This window comes from Drosophila ficusphila, unplaced genomic scaffold, assembly GCF_018152265.1.
Source record: "Drosophila ficusphila isolate 14025-0441.05 unplaced genomic scaffold, ASM1815226v1 contig_288, whole genome shotgun sequence".
Lineage (NCBI taxonomy): Eukaryota > Metazoa > Arthropoda > Insecta > Diptera > Drosophilidae > Drosophila > Drosophila ficusphila.
In genome coordinates this window covers 1,211,968-1,227,039 of record NW_025064191.1, presented here as the reverse complement: position 1 = coordinate 1,227,039, position 15,072 = coordinate 1,211,968, and the positions used below count along the sequence as shown (strand labels likewise).

Genomic DNA, 15,072 nt, shown 5'->3' with positions numbered 1-15,072 from the left:
AAGAAATTTAACTCAACAGAACGTTCCTTTAATTGTTATTTAACTGGAATTCCTTCTCTAAAAGAAACAAAAATTTTTTTATTGGTATTGTATCCCTGAAATGTTGAGTTTTGTCAATATCGATTACTTTGAAATAATCGCAGCCTCTTGATGTACAATCTGCTTGACCATTAATAATACAAATATAAACAAACGAATCTGGTAACGACCTATCAAAGCGTTTTTTTTTTTAATTTAATTTGACCAATTCTTGTTTGCCACGACCGTATTTTATCTTTATTATTATCTTTATTTATGCTTACTTCGGCAAAGTGTCATCTCTATTAAAAAATGCGTGAGTTTTTTCGAACTGTGCTGGGAATTCAATATTTTAATGTTTTTTTTTTTTTTACAAATTGCAGAGCACTTAAAGCTACAAGAGGAAATCAAGGAATTGAAGGGCATAGGCCTGCGCTTCGAGCAGCAGCTAAAGCTGGCAAGCGTCGAGATCGGTGACTTCTCCGACGAAGACCTGGCGCTCCTTGACAAATGCGTTCAGTATTATGAAGATAACCACATCCACGAATTTAGCCTGAACTATTTGCGCGACTTCTACTATGCCAAGAAGCGGGACTGCATTGAAAACAAGCAGACACGACTAGAACAAAGCGCCGATCTACAACGCATTAACTCTGCTCTCGACGAGGCAGTTAAAGAAGTAGCCATGTTGGAGCGGTAATTAAGAACTTTAGAAAACCGGTATCTAATATATATGAAAACAATGCGTTTTATTTCAGATTTAAATGTGTCGCGGAAGAGCGTTTTATTCCAGAATCTGTTGTTTTACAGCGAAACAGCCAACAACATGCTACCAAGGAGGAGTTGTTAGACCGACAGAGAGCACTAAAGATACCTAATGATTTCAAAATAGAAAGCGTCATTGAGAAGGTAGGCTCGCTGGAGCGGCGCTAGTGAATTCCGGACACGGTTTTTTAAAAAAAATGATTTATTGTGTATTTACTCAGTAATGAAAAAATCACTTTACAATAACATAAAATCTGCAAATTAAAAAGACTAATTTAAGCAAGCAAAAGATTTTTCTCGTCCGTTAAGATTATATTTTGGGGTCCAAAAGGTTAAAGTTGTTACTATGTTGTGTCAAATATTTATTTAGGATCATGATTGATAAATTAGAAAACCAAATAGTATGTGATAATTTGCCAGCTGCTTAAAGCATACAAAAAGTGTACTGTTTTTCCGTATGTATGTATGTATTTCCAATGTGGTATATGTATCATATATATTGGTGTGTGTATAGATAGAATTAGTAATTTCATATTCTTTAAGTTGTTGCTTGTTGTTATGTATATAAAGGGCGGGTATGTGGCAGACAAACATTTCGGCTAGCAACGCGCTCCACGCCACAGGCCTACTCCACGTTTACAGCCATCTTTTAGCGGAATTCGGGCGCATCATCCTGTGTTATATCGCCGTACTTCCAGATGGCCAGATGTGCAGCGCGAGCTGTCTCCTGCGCCGCCTTGTACTGGTCCACAAGGTCCTTGAGCTTACGCTCGCGTCGCTTTTCGGCAAGCACAAGACCCTCGGCGACAAGTTGTTTTCCAAAATCGGCTTTAGTAGTTGGATCATGCAGCGTGGCCAAGTTTGGCGACCCATGCACCTTCAGCTCTACATTGAGTTGAACCTTGTGGTTCAAAACATCTTCGGAAAAGGCACGTAAGGCTTCTTCCTTGTCTTCGTTGTCAGTAGGCAGGGCGACCAAGGCCAGCGCGTATTCAGTGGCATAAGGTTTTTCGCTGCTGAAGGCTGAGGGCAAAGCTGCCAAACGACTTGTAGGTAGGGTCTAAAAACGGAAAATATGGCTTAAGTACGTCTAAAAAAAATGTTCAAATAATTTTAATAAAGTAAAGTTTGGAAGTGTAGCAAGACGAAGACATATGAAGCATGGTTTGGGCGCCCCCAACTACTCTGTGTTCTCGTCTCGCACGGTTATATTCCTTCTACTTGAACATTGGTTTACCCAAAAAATATGGAAAATCCTTCGAACCTTTGAGGAGGATTCAAAACGATTAAGAATCGAGATCACATTTAATGTAGCTGTAGAGTTTAATTAGCGCCCTCACACAACATATATTGTCATACAAAAAAGCTATTTGATTTGGCAAGCATATGACTCATGCGTTTCACTTTAAGGCGGAAACGGATCTAAGGAACTTGCTAACACTTAAAACATTAAGGCTATCCGCTTACCTCCTTATTTCCATAATCGATGTACAGAACGGTAGCGTTACTTCCTTGTACCCGTTCCACCTTGGCGCGGTACCATTGATTATCAAGAGTAAACTGCGCGGCGACCAAATCGCCACGTTTGGGAGTGTATGATCCAGCGATTGGGGGATTGGATTGAAAGTCGGCATGAAGCTTGCTCATAAGGGACTCCAACTTGGATCCGTTCTCAACGGACTGCGCGAAGAATGTTAGAGTTTCGGTAACCTCAGTAACAATTACGTTCTCGAAGTTCACTTTGCGCTCGGCAGCCAACTTGTCTTCCTTTTCGTCATCAACAAAAGTTTTTTCCTCAGGCACTTGTTCTACATAATTGGCCCAGATATTCTTCTTGGCAGCCTTGGCACGGTCTTCGGCACTCTTCAATTGGCGGTAGTACTCAGATTTTTCAGCACTAAAGTGCACCTCCGCAAGCCCCTCTTCGACAAGGGCAACTGACAAATTGACACCACTGTCTGTCCAGAGCCAACCAATTACAGAAGATCCAGCCTTGTCGGTGGTGTCAATATGAACAGAAACGTCCCGTTGCAAAACACGCTCTCGGGTAAAGGTCAGAGCCTCGTCGCCAAACGGTTCTCCCTCTTGAGCAGGAACGCCGTTTAGCGCTGGGCGAGAAGAGCGCGGGCATGAAATACCGGCAAGCAGGAATGTGACCAGGCAACTGTCCTTTGGCACAAACAGTCGCAAGCGCGACCCGCTGGCGACAAACTCCACGATGGCCTCAGTTCGAAGAGCACGCTGCCATGACGGCAAGTATTGGACTTTAATTCGGGAATGGTCAACAGTAAGATCGTTTACTCTCAGTGTAGCGTTATCCTTCTTTGCGTGCAGTCCCTTTAATCCCTTAATGGCTTGCTGCTCGGCAGCAATCAGTTGGTCATAGGCGGAAGATCTCTGATCGTCGTCCTGGCGATAGCGAACACATGTAGCCAAGCCCTTTGCCACCATGGCCTCAGCGACGTTTTGCCCGCCAATCGAGACGGTATAGCAGTATTTTTCAGGAAAGTTTTCGCGGGGAGGCGAAATGTAGTCAAGGTTGCACTGTACTTTCTTGTTAATCAACTTCTTGCGCAGAAACTCGCGGGCGTCAAACATGTGGGGAATTTCGTAAAGTGGCCGGTAGTTCTTTCCGCGTGGTGGAGCCTTAACGATTTCCTCACCGTCGGTGCCAACCACCGCCCTTTGGTCTCGCGGTGGCCTTATCGAAGAAAAGAACACCTTCTTAACTAAGCCGTTGGAGAGACGTACATTTATAGCATCTCCGTTAAATACTTCCACTACAGTTCCAGAAAAGTCCTTCTCTTTCGAGTTGAATGCAGGTGTTTTGGCTTGATAGTCTTGCCATTGTCGAAGACGTTTTTCCTTGGCAATTCTTTCCGTAGCACGCAGTTTGTCGGCTCCTATAAAGGAAACAAGGAAACTTTATTCCTGAAGTAGTAATATATTATTCATGTGCGATTTATGGCTGGCAGAATTAGATGTCGACGGGGTGAAATGAACGTAGCGACAATAATCTGTCACGAAATTCTTGGAGTCCGTCTTTTTTCTAGCAACTGATTGCAGATAGTGAACAACACAACCGTAGGTTATATACCAATTCGGTGCTGTGCTTTGCAATCGAGCTGCGTACTACGTTTAAAAGTTTCTTTTCAAATTACGAACGTAAAATTAATTGCTTAGCCTTTTTATGTAAATTTGCCATTTCGTTAAACTTACCAGTCTTCATAACAGCCATCGACCAGTCCACACATTTCGCAAGTCCCTCGCGGAGAAGCGATTCTGCAATGTTACCCTTTGGATAAAGAATCGTTCCGATAAAGTTCGAGTTGTTCACGGATTCCAGGCGGATTTCTACATCTCTTTGCAAAAGGCGGGTCTCCACATAGTAGCGTGCCTCATCGGCAAACGGCACCTTTACACTTAAATCGGGTTTGCCATCAGCATCCAACTTGACCCCTGGACACCGAATGCCCGAAATCATCAGCGTTATGTAGTGGAAGTCCGGTAACAAGAACGCACGAACGGTGGAACCATCGCGCACATGTTCGATTATGGCCTTGACTGGCTTTCCTTCGTAGATATCGACAAGGTGGGCAGGATTTTCGTGGGACCACTTAATGTTGCGTACCTTATCGGCGGGACTCGCGTTTGTTGCCCACTTGCCGCGGCCCGCGGCACGTGCCTGGTCTTCCAGTTCGATGAGGGTCTGCTGCTCGGGCGTGGGGCGTCCCTCGCGGCGAACCGACACCAAGCCCTCGCGCACAATGGACTCCACTACATTCTCGCCAGTCTCCTTGTCTTTGCCGATCCAGACAAAGCCGTACTCCCGGTTCGAGTTAGCAGGTTTGTCAAACGTAAAGGTCACCTCGACACCAATCAACTTCTTGCGCAGGAACTCCCGCGACTCCCAAGCCCAGGGCTCGTCCTTGGTCTCGTCCCCGCCGGCGCCGGGGCGACGAGCTAGTTTCGGTGCCAAGACATGGGAGAAGGTTATTTGTTTCTCCGGAGGGGGAGCACCCTTGGTCGCGCGGATAACTACAGTATCGCCGGAAAGCACCTAAAACAGGCAGAAAATTTTCGAGTGAGGTTAAATTTAAATGCACGTGTAGGTTGACTAGATGTGACCAAGAAACGATACCTTAATCACCACTCAGTCTAAAGCGACCGAGAGCACTATCGATAGGTTGTCTCATATTATATTTTAATCACGTGGGGGGAATTTTTTTTTATTAAAAATAAAATAAATATATTAAAATTTAAACTATATTAAAATAACCTTTGCTTTGCAAGGGTATAAAAAATAAATTCATTTAGGTGTGTAGGTTTTGGCAGATGGCGCCTGCGCTGCAAATCTGCCGCATATGTAGGTCCTATTAAAAAGTGAAGTACTAGTAAACAATCGATATGTCTCATATTTTATTTAAATCACGTGAGAAATGTAAATGTTTTATATTAAAAATAAAATAAATATTAATTATATATATTAATTTTAAGTGGTAAGGTGTATGTTTTGACAGATGGCGCCTGCGCTACAAATCTCCCGCGTATGTAGGCCCTATTGTAAGGTAACTACTACTAGTAAACAATCGATATGTCTCATATTTTATTTAAATCACGTGAGAAATGTAAATGTTTTATATTAAAAATAAAATAAATATTAATTTTAAGTGGTAAGGTGTATGTTTTGACAGATGGCGCCTGCGCTACAAATCTCCCGCGTATGTAGGCCCTATTGTAAGGTAATATACCGGTCAACCATCGGGCTTGTTCATGCTGGCAAACCAAATTCGAAATTGTTTCCAAAGTAAAAACAGGCTCGCGTTAAAACCAGTTTATTGTGCAGAAAATGTTGAGTTAACCCCGAAAACCTAGTTGCTCTAATGTTTCGGTCTAACTTAAATAATCTGTACGGAAAACAAACATTTTTGCTGGATGGTCTAAAGTTCACAAAAAGAACAGTAGTCAAAGTTGAAGAGGTCGATATGCAAACGGTCAAGTATTGAGCCGTAGGTTATTACTCGTAAGATCAACAGGTTTTTGAGCTAGAATTACTAGACCAGGAGACTTTCCGGATGTTGAGACTCTGTTTACAGGATGCCAACGTCACCAAGCCAGATCATGCCCGAGAAACCTTGTTGGCCCTGGAAATTGAGTTATTACCAACTACCCAGACCAAAATTTGCTAAACTGAACAAAAATTTCGACTGTATATTTTATTAGGATACCAAGAAGAGAAAGCAGACTATAAGCCACACACGACCAAGAATAATTACATTCATAAACAACGAGAAAGTGGTCGCATAGCGGGTGTTCTTACGCTGCCTGCCTGCCTAAGAGGTTAGAATCGAACCGCCGTTTGGCGCACAAATTAAATCTCAGCAAAATGTGAAAAAGAGGACGGACGGCAAAGCGAATTTGGAGAACCAGAAAACCGTTCTGGTGACGTAGCTACGTTCAAAGGAGCAACAACAACTAGCTTAAGACCCTGCGCCAAAGAAAATATGCCAGCTTGGCACCACGATAACTTTCATTTCTTTAGATCGGACGAGCGTGTGCAACGTGTCACACATACGCACCGAGCTCTATACGCGTCTCTCTCGCACTTGCCAGAGTTGCACCTGGCCACCGCGTTTGCCACGCTGTATATATCGCTGTAAATATCTTTTAAATATACTTTTCAGTGCCCAAGGAGTGGAAGTTTCTAACTGAGAGTCCAGACTCAGATTATAAAACTTACTTGTTTCACTACGCCGGACAACGACTTCACAGGCGTTGGCGGGGCGTCTTTTGCTGCTCCGGCAGATGTCGCGCTGTTTGCTGCTGTTGCCATTTTCTAGGTAAAATGCGGGGAAGTTATTAGCAGAGGCCGTGTCACTAGGCTTTAATAACGGAATATTGTGTTGATTGCGTTTCGGGGCTGAACACCGCACCAACCTAACGAACTTAATTGAGCAAGAGAAGGAACCGCACGCAAAATCTAAAAATTTTCACTGAAGTGACCGTGTTGGCTAGTGGTGGGCGATTGTTTACGAAACTATAAAATACCGTGCCTGACACACGGACAAGTTTGGGGCTGTATATCGGCGTAGAAATATCGATAGTAACCATCCAGCTGTTTGTGGCATTACGTGATTTTTGTGTTTGTTAAGTTGTTAAAACCGCTTAAAATGAATCAAGCTGACGTTACTAAGCTGATGTCACAGCTCCGAATCGCAATAAAAGCCAAAAAGCGCAACTTGAAGAATGCAGACGGGCCGGAAGGGCGGTTGCTGAAGCTGCGGAAAACCGTAACGGCGTTGGTGAAACACGAGCGCATTGAACTGTTCTACAATAGAGCTGATGAAGCCCGTGGCTACACGGAACTAGTAAGTTGTCAAGTTGCCCAATTGCTTAACGCTGTATATTAACCAAAAAGGCATTCTTTTCGCAGCTCATATCCAATGCCATACGCCATGGGGACCGGCACGAGGCCACCATGGAGCTGGCTAATTATTGGCTATTGGAAAAGCAACTGGTGCATAAGCTTTTCAAGGTTCTGGTTCCGCGATATGAGAACTATAATGTATCCTATACACGCATGTACAAAGCTCCTCGTGACTATCCCGGGATTTACTACAGGCAGTCTGTGCTGGAGCTACGGGGCAATCCTTACCCTCTGCTAACTGCGGATCTTTCTCAAAACAGGAATCTTCTGCACAACGTGCTCCTTGACGAGGCAAGGAAAGAGTTCAGACGTCAGAGACTGTCTGAGAATCTAAACTAGTTTGTTTATTTCATTTTCTTTTTATTAACAATTAGTTACTCAGTTCGTCGCTTAGAATGCAGATAAGACTCAAAAGCCATTTTACTACAATGTTTAATATATAAAGAGAGCCAATTGTTAGAACTCGCTTGTTTTACATTGAGACTGGTCAATAGTTGCTCTTATCCAACAAGCCTAAACCTTATTGACATTGCAGTGGCCGAAGAAATCCGTTTTCCAACCTGCAGTTATAGACATCAGCGTTTAAAGAATTACAGTTCGTACCAGAAACCTTACCTTTTCCCGTAAGGCAGGCATCCCGCAACATTTCACAGTGGCTATAGAAAAATTGGTGCTCATTCGTTGACGTCGCGCAGATGGGCAGGAATGGATCACAAGTTTCAATAGCCTTACAGGCTAAGCCACTATTAATAATTGGAAGAGACACAGACAGCGCAAGGAAAATTATGATGTCTAAGATAAGGAACCACGCCAAACAGGTCTTCCTTCCTGATGTGTTTGCTGAATTATATGACACTAACATCTTAAATGGCAGCCTTTCGAAGTTATTTTTAAAGCATAGCAGCGAAAAATTGGGTAGAGGCTCCAATTTTTTTATAAATTGGAATTCGTTAACAGTTTAATTTTTATTTTGTTTATTAGTTTATAATTTGTTTGTCACAGATTGTAGAAAACAAATTTGGCTGCCGAAACACAAATAGCTATCCAAGAACTGATAAGCTCTGGGAGACCTACGCGCTGATGCATATTATTTCGCTTATGTTCCAAATGTTGCCATGGAAACGAGTTCGGAACACTGTCCAGAGAATATATGATAACTTCACCGCTACTTTTCACCGAAGGCTTTTGTTCGCGTATACCCGGAACTGGGTATGAATAGGGTTGCTCAACTGAGTGGAACACTGGCTTTATTCGTAGTTCGCATCGAGTTATCCGGCCGGTTTAGATATTTGAATAAGCAGTATCTCGCAAAAAAGTGCAGATGCGACTACGCACCTAGTAAGTTTGCCAAAACAGTTACACATTTTTATAAAAAGATACACGTATGAAAAGGCCTTATATATTATTAAAGTGCAGAAGCTAAAAAGCTAAAGTTTGAACGGCAGTTAATTGACAAGTTCTTCCCCTCCTTATTTATTTATTATTTCAAAGGTATTTTAAAGGGTATTATAATTTTACTCAAAAGCGTGCAACGCGTGATACTAAATCTGTATCATTAAACGAGGGGATGTAAAAATGTCAGTATGACAGATTTATTTTTTTTTAATTAGTCGCTCAGTTTTATAAGGTTTCATTGCAACTTTACCAAAAGCAACGGCATCATCGAAATTCTAAGGATTATTATATTGTTATTATTATTAGATGTTTATAGAGAAGTACGGGATAAGTCATCAACTTTAGTGATAAAAGGTGGTGTTGCAAAACATAACGACGGACTGACCGCGTTACGCTGGGTCAGCAGACTTAATTACATTTGCATTATTCAGGGCCGGAGAAACAGTTTTGAGTGGGGTGATGACCTCACAAATTTTCAATATCCCCCCCCGCCCCTTTTGTTTCAAAATCATTCCAAATCATGATGAGGGAAACACTGTTGACATAATATAGGTAAGTATAAATTTTAATAAAACAACAACACCAATCAATCAAAATGCAACAGGTAAAAAAAACTATTTTAAATGTAAAATGTTAATTAAAATCCATTTAATATTAATGTAATGTTAATTTAATGTTAAAATAATGTTAATTTAATATAATGTAAATGTAATGTTAACTAAATGTTAATTAAATTAATATGGCCACGTCAGCGACAATGATAATTAATTATTTTTTTCGTTTTCTCGCACCTATAATTCCCAAGTGGTTCTGGCTGATTCGTAGTGGGATACCCCTTGATTTTGGCCAATTTCTCAGTTCTCCGGGATGACCGGCAGTTTCTCTAAGAAACTTTTTCCGGTCTCTGGAAGTGTGTGTGTGTGCGTGTGTGTTAGTGACGTGGTTCCAGAGTGGGAGAGAGTATTTGGCCAACTCCTCCTACTGGAGTCCACTCCCGGATGCAGTGCATCATGGGTCGACTCCTCCTACTGGAGTCCACTCCCGGATGCAGTGCACCATGGGTCGACTCCTCCTACTGGAATCCACTCCCGGATGCAGTGCATCTTGGGTCGACTCCACCTACTGGAGTCCACTCCCGGATGCAGTGCACCATGGGTCGACTCCTCCTAGGATGCACTGCATCATGACCTGACTTGGCATGAACTTAAAGGTGCCCGATCCCTTCCTGCATGTAGTGGACTCCAGGATGCAGGGCATCCAAACCTGAAAAGGTGAGTTGCAGTTTTTTTTAATTATGTGATGACGTGGCTTTTGTAAAAAAAATGCAGTTAATTAATTCAATTTTTTTTATATTTTTTTTTTCAGGTTTTTGGTTGTGTATTTGGCTGATTGCAGAAAATAATTGGTGACACCATCCAACTTGTAACTTGAAGTTCGACATCAGGATGCACTGCACCAAAGTTATTACGCAGTGAGTACATCCTTTAGACAATAAATAATTAAGTTATATATTTTAAAAAATAAATATTTTGACAAAGAAACTAAAAGAAACAGATAAAGATCTGAAAGTTTTCAAGAACATGAAAGAAATTTGAAAGGTAAGTTTTATCAAATATTGAACTTGAAGTACATGAAAATCAAACACAATTAATAATTGTAAACAAGTAGCGACATATAATATAAATATATGTAGTACCTATATATATAGTAATAGTTGTAAGAATGCGGTTACCGGAAATATATAGTATGCTGACACCACATAAATGGACTGGACAACAGGCTGCAGGATCAATTATGAATGGCGTGATCTTCTATTGAACTCCACTCCAGGATGCAGTGCATCACCTCATTGGGGTATGTATTTTTTAAACAACCGATTTGTATAAAATAATTTAACTAATATTTTGGAATGCTTCTTTTCATTACAGGTGATGACTATACCTTTCTACTTGGAGTGTACTTCAAGATGCAGTGAATCACAACCGGAAAAGGTGAGTAGCAGTTTTTTTTTTATTTAAGTGATGACGTGGATTTTTGTAAATGTAATGCATTTATTTAATTTAATATTTATTTTATTTTATTTCAGGTTTGGTTGTGTATTTAGCTGGTTGCAGAAAATAATTGGTGACACCATCTTACATGTAACTTGGAGCTGGTCTTTAGGATGCAGTACACCAAGGTTATTACGGAGTGAGTACATTTTAATTATTTTAAAATGTCAGAAATATTATGGCAAAGAAATTAAAAGCAACAGATAAAGATTTGAAAGTATTCAAGAACTTGAAATAAATTTAAAAGGTCAATCCATTGGGCTATGTATTTGTTAAATTATTAATTTCTATAAAATAATTAAACTAATATTTTGAAATCCCTCTTTTCATTACAGGTAATGACTATACCTTTCTACTTGGAGTGAACTTCAAGATGCATTGAATCAATAACCCAATGAGGTAAATACATTTTTTACTGACAAATTAATTCTAACTAATATTATTTGTAACAAATTATTTATTATTTTTTCTTGTTTTTTATTTAATTTCAGGGTAAAGTGTAAATGTTGCGGATAAAGTGGTTGCAGTGATTATCTTACTTCAAGAAGGCGAAAGATTGCAGTGCACCAAGGCATTTTCGCAGTGAGTACATGAATTAGACAGTAAATAATTAAGTTACGTATTTATTTTAAGATAAATACTACGGCTTAAGGGAGGCCAGCTCTTTTAAATAAAGAAATCAAGGGCAACAGTTAAAGATTAAAAAGTTAAGTTAACAACGAAGTTATCATTTTTTGCCATTATTTATATGTATATATGTTTCGACCTTTCCTATGGCAGCTATGTGATATACTTATCCAATTTTGATAAAATTTAATTCGAAATTCAATAGTAGTCTACAGATAGGTGTCTCCTTCAATGCTTTGGAAACTTCCACTGAAATTATAATACCCTATGCAAGGGTATAAAAATATGGTTTAATTAATATAATAATCATAATAAAGTATATAATTATTGCATTATAGTATATCAGTACTGGATATGCAGACTTTTCGTATAGTGTAAATGTTATGTGTATTGCCACATTTCGGTTTAGGGTGGGGCTGGGGTAACTCCAATAGAACGACGACCAACCGAATATATTTAAAGTGGTCATTTGGCAAATATCAGCGTTCTTTGTCAAAAATATTTTTTTCTAGTAAAATAATATCAACTGGAAAATCCATTCAAGTATTATATCAATCATACCCATTTATATCATGTATACTCCGTTTTAACCAGTTGCGTAAGGCAGCAATTGGCACAAAAGTTAGTGATATTTTTTTAAATTTTCTTTGCAATTGAATTTGCCAGACTTAAAATGCATAAGCAATGCGGAATTCAGTAAAAAAATTGATTGTAAATTATTTATGTGTAGAAAATGCGCAGCTCATTGATAAAAACACAGGCGCTGGTGCGCACTCTCTCCGTAGACCCGGCCGAAATCGAAATTTTGGATTCGCATTCAAGAGAAAAAACGAGAGACTGAGCTTCGTCATGAGCATAAAATCCTGCAGGATATTATACATGCCGTGGCCTTTTATGCTGCTGTCCTTTTATCTTTCTGTTCAGTTTCGAAGAGTCGTGCAACGAAAGCAGTTGATACCATCTGTCGTTAAAAGCTGTACTGCGTCTGTGTCTGAGTCTGGAGTTGTTTTGTGTGTATAACTAACGGTTGGTCGTCACTTTTATCGGTTGTGCGAAAGAAAAATTGGTGTAGAAAGAATTGATACACGCATTACTATAGAAAAACTATCCTGGAGCAGATTTCAAGGAGTCGAGCAGACTTATCTGCCTTCTATAACGTTGATAAATTGTTTTTAGGATATTGCGCTGTATTACCAAAAACAGGCTCGGCATTTGCCAAGCTAATTTCTATTCTGTGAAAACGGCATTTGTGTTGGCTTCTTTTTACATAAATACATACTTTTTAAACTGCATGGAGCCAATTTTATATTTATTCGCGTATATTCGCGTTAAAGTGTCTACCATCTTTTTTGTGCAGATATTCCTCAATGTCTCTTTTTTGCAGTGGGCCGCAGGAGAAGTCACACCATGAAAAATAATTATAACGCGATTTTACTGGCGTCCTTCGTGACATGGTCGGGGGTACTGTGTAGCTCTGTATTAGGCACCACAGAGGGCCAGGAAACACCTCTCGCACTTCCTGTGGCGGAGCAGACCCAGCCCACGACAACCATACAAGGGGAAGTATGGGAGGAAGACGATCACGAAGTATTAATAAGGAACGAACGTGGTACCAAAAGCGACGGTGAGTCAAGGAATTGTTTTGTTTTTAAGGAATTTTGAATCAGATAGGATATCAGCTCTTCTGTAATAGCTATAATAATTTGCTTTGTTGATTATTTTTCAAGGTTTGTCGTGCCGATATGGCAAGAACCCGTGGACTGAGTGCGATACAAAAACTAATACTCGTTCCAGAACCTTAACATTGAAAAAGGGCGATCCAGCATGCGACCAAACGCGAACCATTCAAAAAAAGTGTAAAAAAGGTAATATCACGGTTCCTATCTTATAAGTTATCAGAAAGCGATTGCCTCATACAATCTTCGCCTTTTATCATGGTGCATCCCTTACAGCATGCCGATATGAAAAGGGATCCTGGTCGGAATGCGCAACTGGACAAATGACTAGAGCTGACAAATTAAAAGCGAGCAGTGATCCGTCCTGCGAAGCAACACGGGTCATTAAGAAGAATTGCAAGCCAGGAAAGTCTAAGGACAAGAGTGCCAAAGAACAGCGCAAGAACAAAGATAAAGGTCAGTTATTATTTAGGAATGCCTTAAATATACACTTTGCATTAAAATAACGATTGTGAAACTGTACCAACTATAATTAAGTTATTAGTTTATGAGGAAGTTGGTTTCTTATTTTATTAACAGTTTAATATAAATTTCTCTTTTTTTTTACATGCAGCTGCCCGCAAAGGACGCGTTTAAAAATTTAATATTCGAAAATTTAAAATGCCCCATATTCGTTTGCATCACTCCGATGCAAATAATTTAAGTTAAACTTATTTTTAAATCAATTTAAAACAAAAGAACGTAATGACATTAAGAGTCTGCTATGTATACCCGAAAAGCATTTTAATTAAATGCATATTCTGAATAATGTTGTAGTTTGGTTTTCAAGCAAACGATAAACTTAATATTAACGACAGTAAGTTCGACTGTACAACATAATATCAACTTTGCGAAAATAAGCATATATATGCAATGCAGAATAACAAAATATTTATACAATACCATACCTACATAAAAACAAAACTATTTAGTTTATTCCAAAGGAAAAATCATGCATCAACGCCGATCCATCACTTCCCGAAATAAATGAAACTGAAAAGGCAGTTGCCTTATCGATATAAAATTAAATTCTTCAATTGTGTGACTGTCTCCCTATTCATAAATTTAGCAGAGTTACTTTAAATTGAATTTAAATAATATTAACCACAAATCTAAAATAAAATCCAAAAAAAATAATCTGATTATTGATGTAAAATTTGGTGAACAACAGCTTCTGTATCTGATCTCATAAAAACCAGAACGGCATCGCGGAAAAATCATAAATTAAATACTTAATTTAAAGTGGTGGTCAATGTGTGTCATTCGCAGATAATAAATAAACAAAACACTTAGTGTAAATATTGTAAAAAACAAAAACAAACTATAAAAAAAAAAAACTAACAGATAAAGAAAGTTTCACGGCGGGTCTAGATAAAAGGTCCGTCGTAGTTACAAGGTAGGCGATTGGCATTTTAAAGTAGTTTACAACTTACTTTCACTGGGTACAATTAAAGCATAGATTTGGTAATACCATTTCCAAAATTAATGATCAAGTAAAAATACAGACATAAATACTTACACACATACTTATTCTGGTCAACAATTTAACCATTTCAAAGACGTGGTTTATCTTTTTAATAAACACATATAAAAACTTAGAACGTTAACTACAACTTAATGTATTTGTCTGTAAGCAGTTTTACAACCATTGACATACATCTATTACTACAAAGTAAAGCAAAACGGCTCACTCGCACATGCGAGCTTACACATCATTGGCAGGGGCAGTATTAATTCGAGTCTTAATTCCAAAAGGAAAAGCATTGAACTCCCCCAAAGTAAAGTGAAATTTGTTTACGTACGTATAAAACACAAGAAAAAGTAACTGAACTTTAATAAATACAAGTATTACAGAATTAAATATTTTACATTTTTTGCAAACAATATGTTACCGCGTATATGCATGTATCATTTGGGTAGTTTGTTATGTTGTGCTTTAAAGACTTTATAAGAGCAGCTTATTGTTTTTCAGAGAAACGACCTGCGCACATTGAGATTTGTGGGATAAAAATCCTAAAACCTCCTTTGCATTTCGTAAGAGGCGGGTATCATTCAAAGTGCATTATTTTTTGGA

General features: G+C 39.2%; 5 protein-coding genes and 1 long non-coding RNA gene across 7 annotated transcripts; 4 read left to right on the top strand and 2 right to left on the bottom strand.

Moving 5' to 3' along the window:
• Positions 1 to 19: 19 nt before the first annotated feature.
• On the top strand, positions 20 to 1,072 carry LOC108099092 (augmin complex subunit wac). Its single transcript, XM_017202410.2, has 4 exons — positions 20 to 201; positions 313 to 334; positions 402 to 714; positions 777 to 1,072. Exons 2-4 carry the CDS (start codon positions 331 to 333, stop codon positions 949 to 951), a joined length of 492 nt encoding a protein of 163 aa, XP_017057899.1. The 5' UTR covers positions 20 to 201; positions 313 to 330; the 3' UTR covers positions 952 to 1,072.
• A 154-nt stretch (positions 1,073 to 1,226) lies between these two features.
• Positions 1,227 to 6,804, bottom strand: LOC108099089 (staphylococcal nuclease domain-containing protein 1). Its single transcript, XM_017202406.2, has 4 exons — positions 6,524 to 6,804; positions 4,003 to 4,843; positions 2,251 to 3,686; positions 1,227 to 1,843 (listed from the first exon to the last, which is right to left on the bottom strand). The coding sequence occupies exons 1-4, from the start codon at positions 6,614 to 6,616 to the stop codon at positions 1,433 to 1,435; spliced, it is 2,781 nt and encodes a 926-aa protein (XP_017057895.1). The 5' UTR covers positions 6,617 to 6,804; the 3' UTR covers positions 1,227 to 1,432.
• A 43-nt stretch (positions 6,805 to 6,847) lies between these two features.
• LOC108099091 (39S ribosomal protein L17, mitochondrial) lies at positions 6,848 to 7,672 on the top strand. The gene is made up of 2 exons (XM_017202409.2): positions 6,848 to 7,151; positions 7,217 to 7,672. Exons 1-2 carry the CDS (start codon positions 6,954 to 6,956, stop codon positions 7,547 to 7,549), a joined length of 531 nt encoding a protein of 176 aa, XP_017057898.1. The 5' UTR covers positions 6,848 to 6,953; the 3' UTR covers positions 7,550 to 7,672.
• Positions 7,654 to 9,255, bottom strand: LOC108099093 (follistatin-related protein 1). Its single transcript, XM_017202411.2, has 2 exons — positions 7,826 to 9,255; positions 7,654 to 7,770 (listed from the first exon to the last, which is right to left on the bottom strand). Exons 1-2 carry the CDS (start codon positions 8,070 to 8,072, stop codon positions 7,724 to 7,726), a joined length of 294 nt encoding a protein of 97 aa, XP_017057900.1. The 5' UTR covers positions 8,073 to 9,255; the 3' UTR covers positions 7,654 to 7,723.
• A 1,297-nt stretch (positions 9,256 to 10,552) lies between these two features.
• Positions 10,553 to 11,193, top strand: LOC108099162. Its single transcript, XR_001771913.2, has 4 exons — positions 10,553 to 10,596; positions 10,692 to 10,795; positions 10,992 to 11,055; positions 11,148 to 11,193. It is a non-coding gene; the product is annotated as an uncharacterized LOC108099162 (long non-coding RNA).
• Positions 11,194 to 12,204: 1,011 nt separating this feature from the next.
• LOC108099161 lies at positions 12,205 to 14,859 on the top strand. Of its 2 annotated transcripts, none has more exons than XM_017202506.2 (5): positions 12,205 to 12,309; positions 12,668 to 12,907; positions 13,011 to 13,148; positions 13,236 to 13,415; positions 13,573 to 14,859. In XM_017202506.2, the coding sequence occupies exons 2-5, from the start codon at positions 12,691 to 12,693 to the stop codon at positions 13,593 to 13,595; spliced, it is 558 nt and encodes a 185-aa protein (XP_017057995.1). In that variant the 5' UTR covers positions 12,205 to 12,309; positions 12,668 to 12,690; the 3' UTR covers positions 13,596 to 14,859. The 2 variants fall into 2 exon arrangements, with proteins under 2 accessions (XP_017057995.1, XP_017057996.1); XM_017202507.2 differs by having other exon boundaries at positions 12,241 to 12,293.
• Positions 14,860 to 15,072: the final 213 nt, after the last annotated feature.

Bases quoted from the DNA above. Each gene is read 5' to 3' on its own strand.
- LOC108099092 (XM_017202410.2), top strand. The intron at 715-776 runs GTAATTAAGAAC...GTTTTATTTCAG, and splicing joins GAAGTAGCCATGTTGGAGCG to ATTTAAATGTGTCGCGGAAG.
- LOC108099089 (XM_017202406.2), bottom strand. From the start codon at position 6,616: ATGGCAACAGCAGCAAACAGCGCGACATCTGCCGGAGCAGCAAAAGAC. The intron at 3,687-4,002 runs GTAAGTTTAACG...TTTCCTTTATAG, and splicing joins GATGGCTGTTATGAAGACTG to GAGCCGACAAACTGCGTGCT. The intron at 1,844-2,250 runs GTAAGCGGATAG...TTCCGTTTTTAG, and splicing joins TCGATTATGGAAATAAGGAG to ACCCTACCTACAAGTCGTTT.
- LOC108099091 (XM_017202409.2), top strand. From the start codon at position 6,954: ATGAATCAAGCTGACGTTACTAAGCTGATGTCACAGCTCCGAATCGCA. The intron at 7,152-7,216 runs GTAAGTTGTCAA...TTCTTTTCGCAG, and splicing joins CCCGTGGCTACACGGAACTA to CTCATATCCAATGCCATACG.
- LOC108099093 (XM_017202411.2), bottom strand. From the start codon at position 8,072: ATGTTAGTGTCATATAATTCAGCAAACACATCAGGAAGGAAGACCTGT. The intron at 7,771-7,825 runs GTAAGGTTTCTG...CTATAACTGCAG, and splicing joins TGCCTGCCTTACGGGAAAAG to GTTGGAAAACGGATTTCTTC.
- LOC108099161 (XM_017202506.2), top strand. From the start codon at position 12,691: ATGAAAAATAATTATAACGCGATTTTACTGGCGTCCTTCGTGACATGG. The intron at 12,908-13,010 runs GTGAGTCAAGGA...TTATTTTTCAAG, and splicing joins ACGTGGTACCAAAAGCGACG to GTTTGTCGTGCCGATATGGC. The intron at 13,149-13,235 runs GTAATATCACGG...CATCCCTTACAG, and splicing joins TCAAAAAAAGTGTAAAAAAG to CATGCCGATATGAAAAGGGA.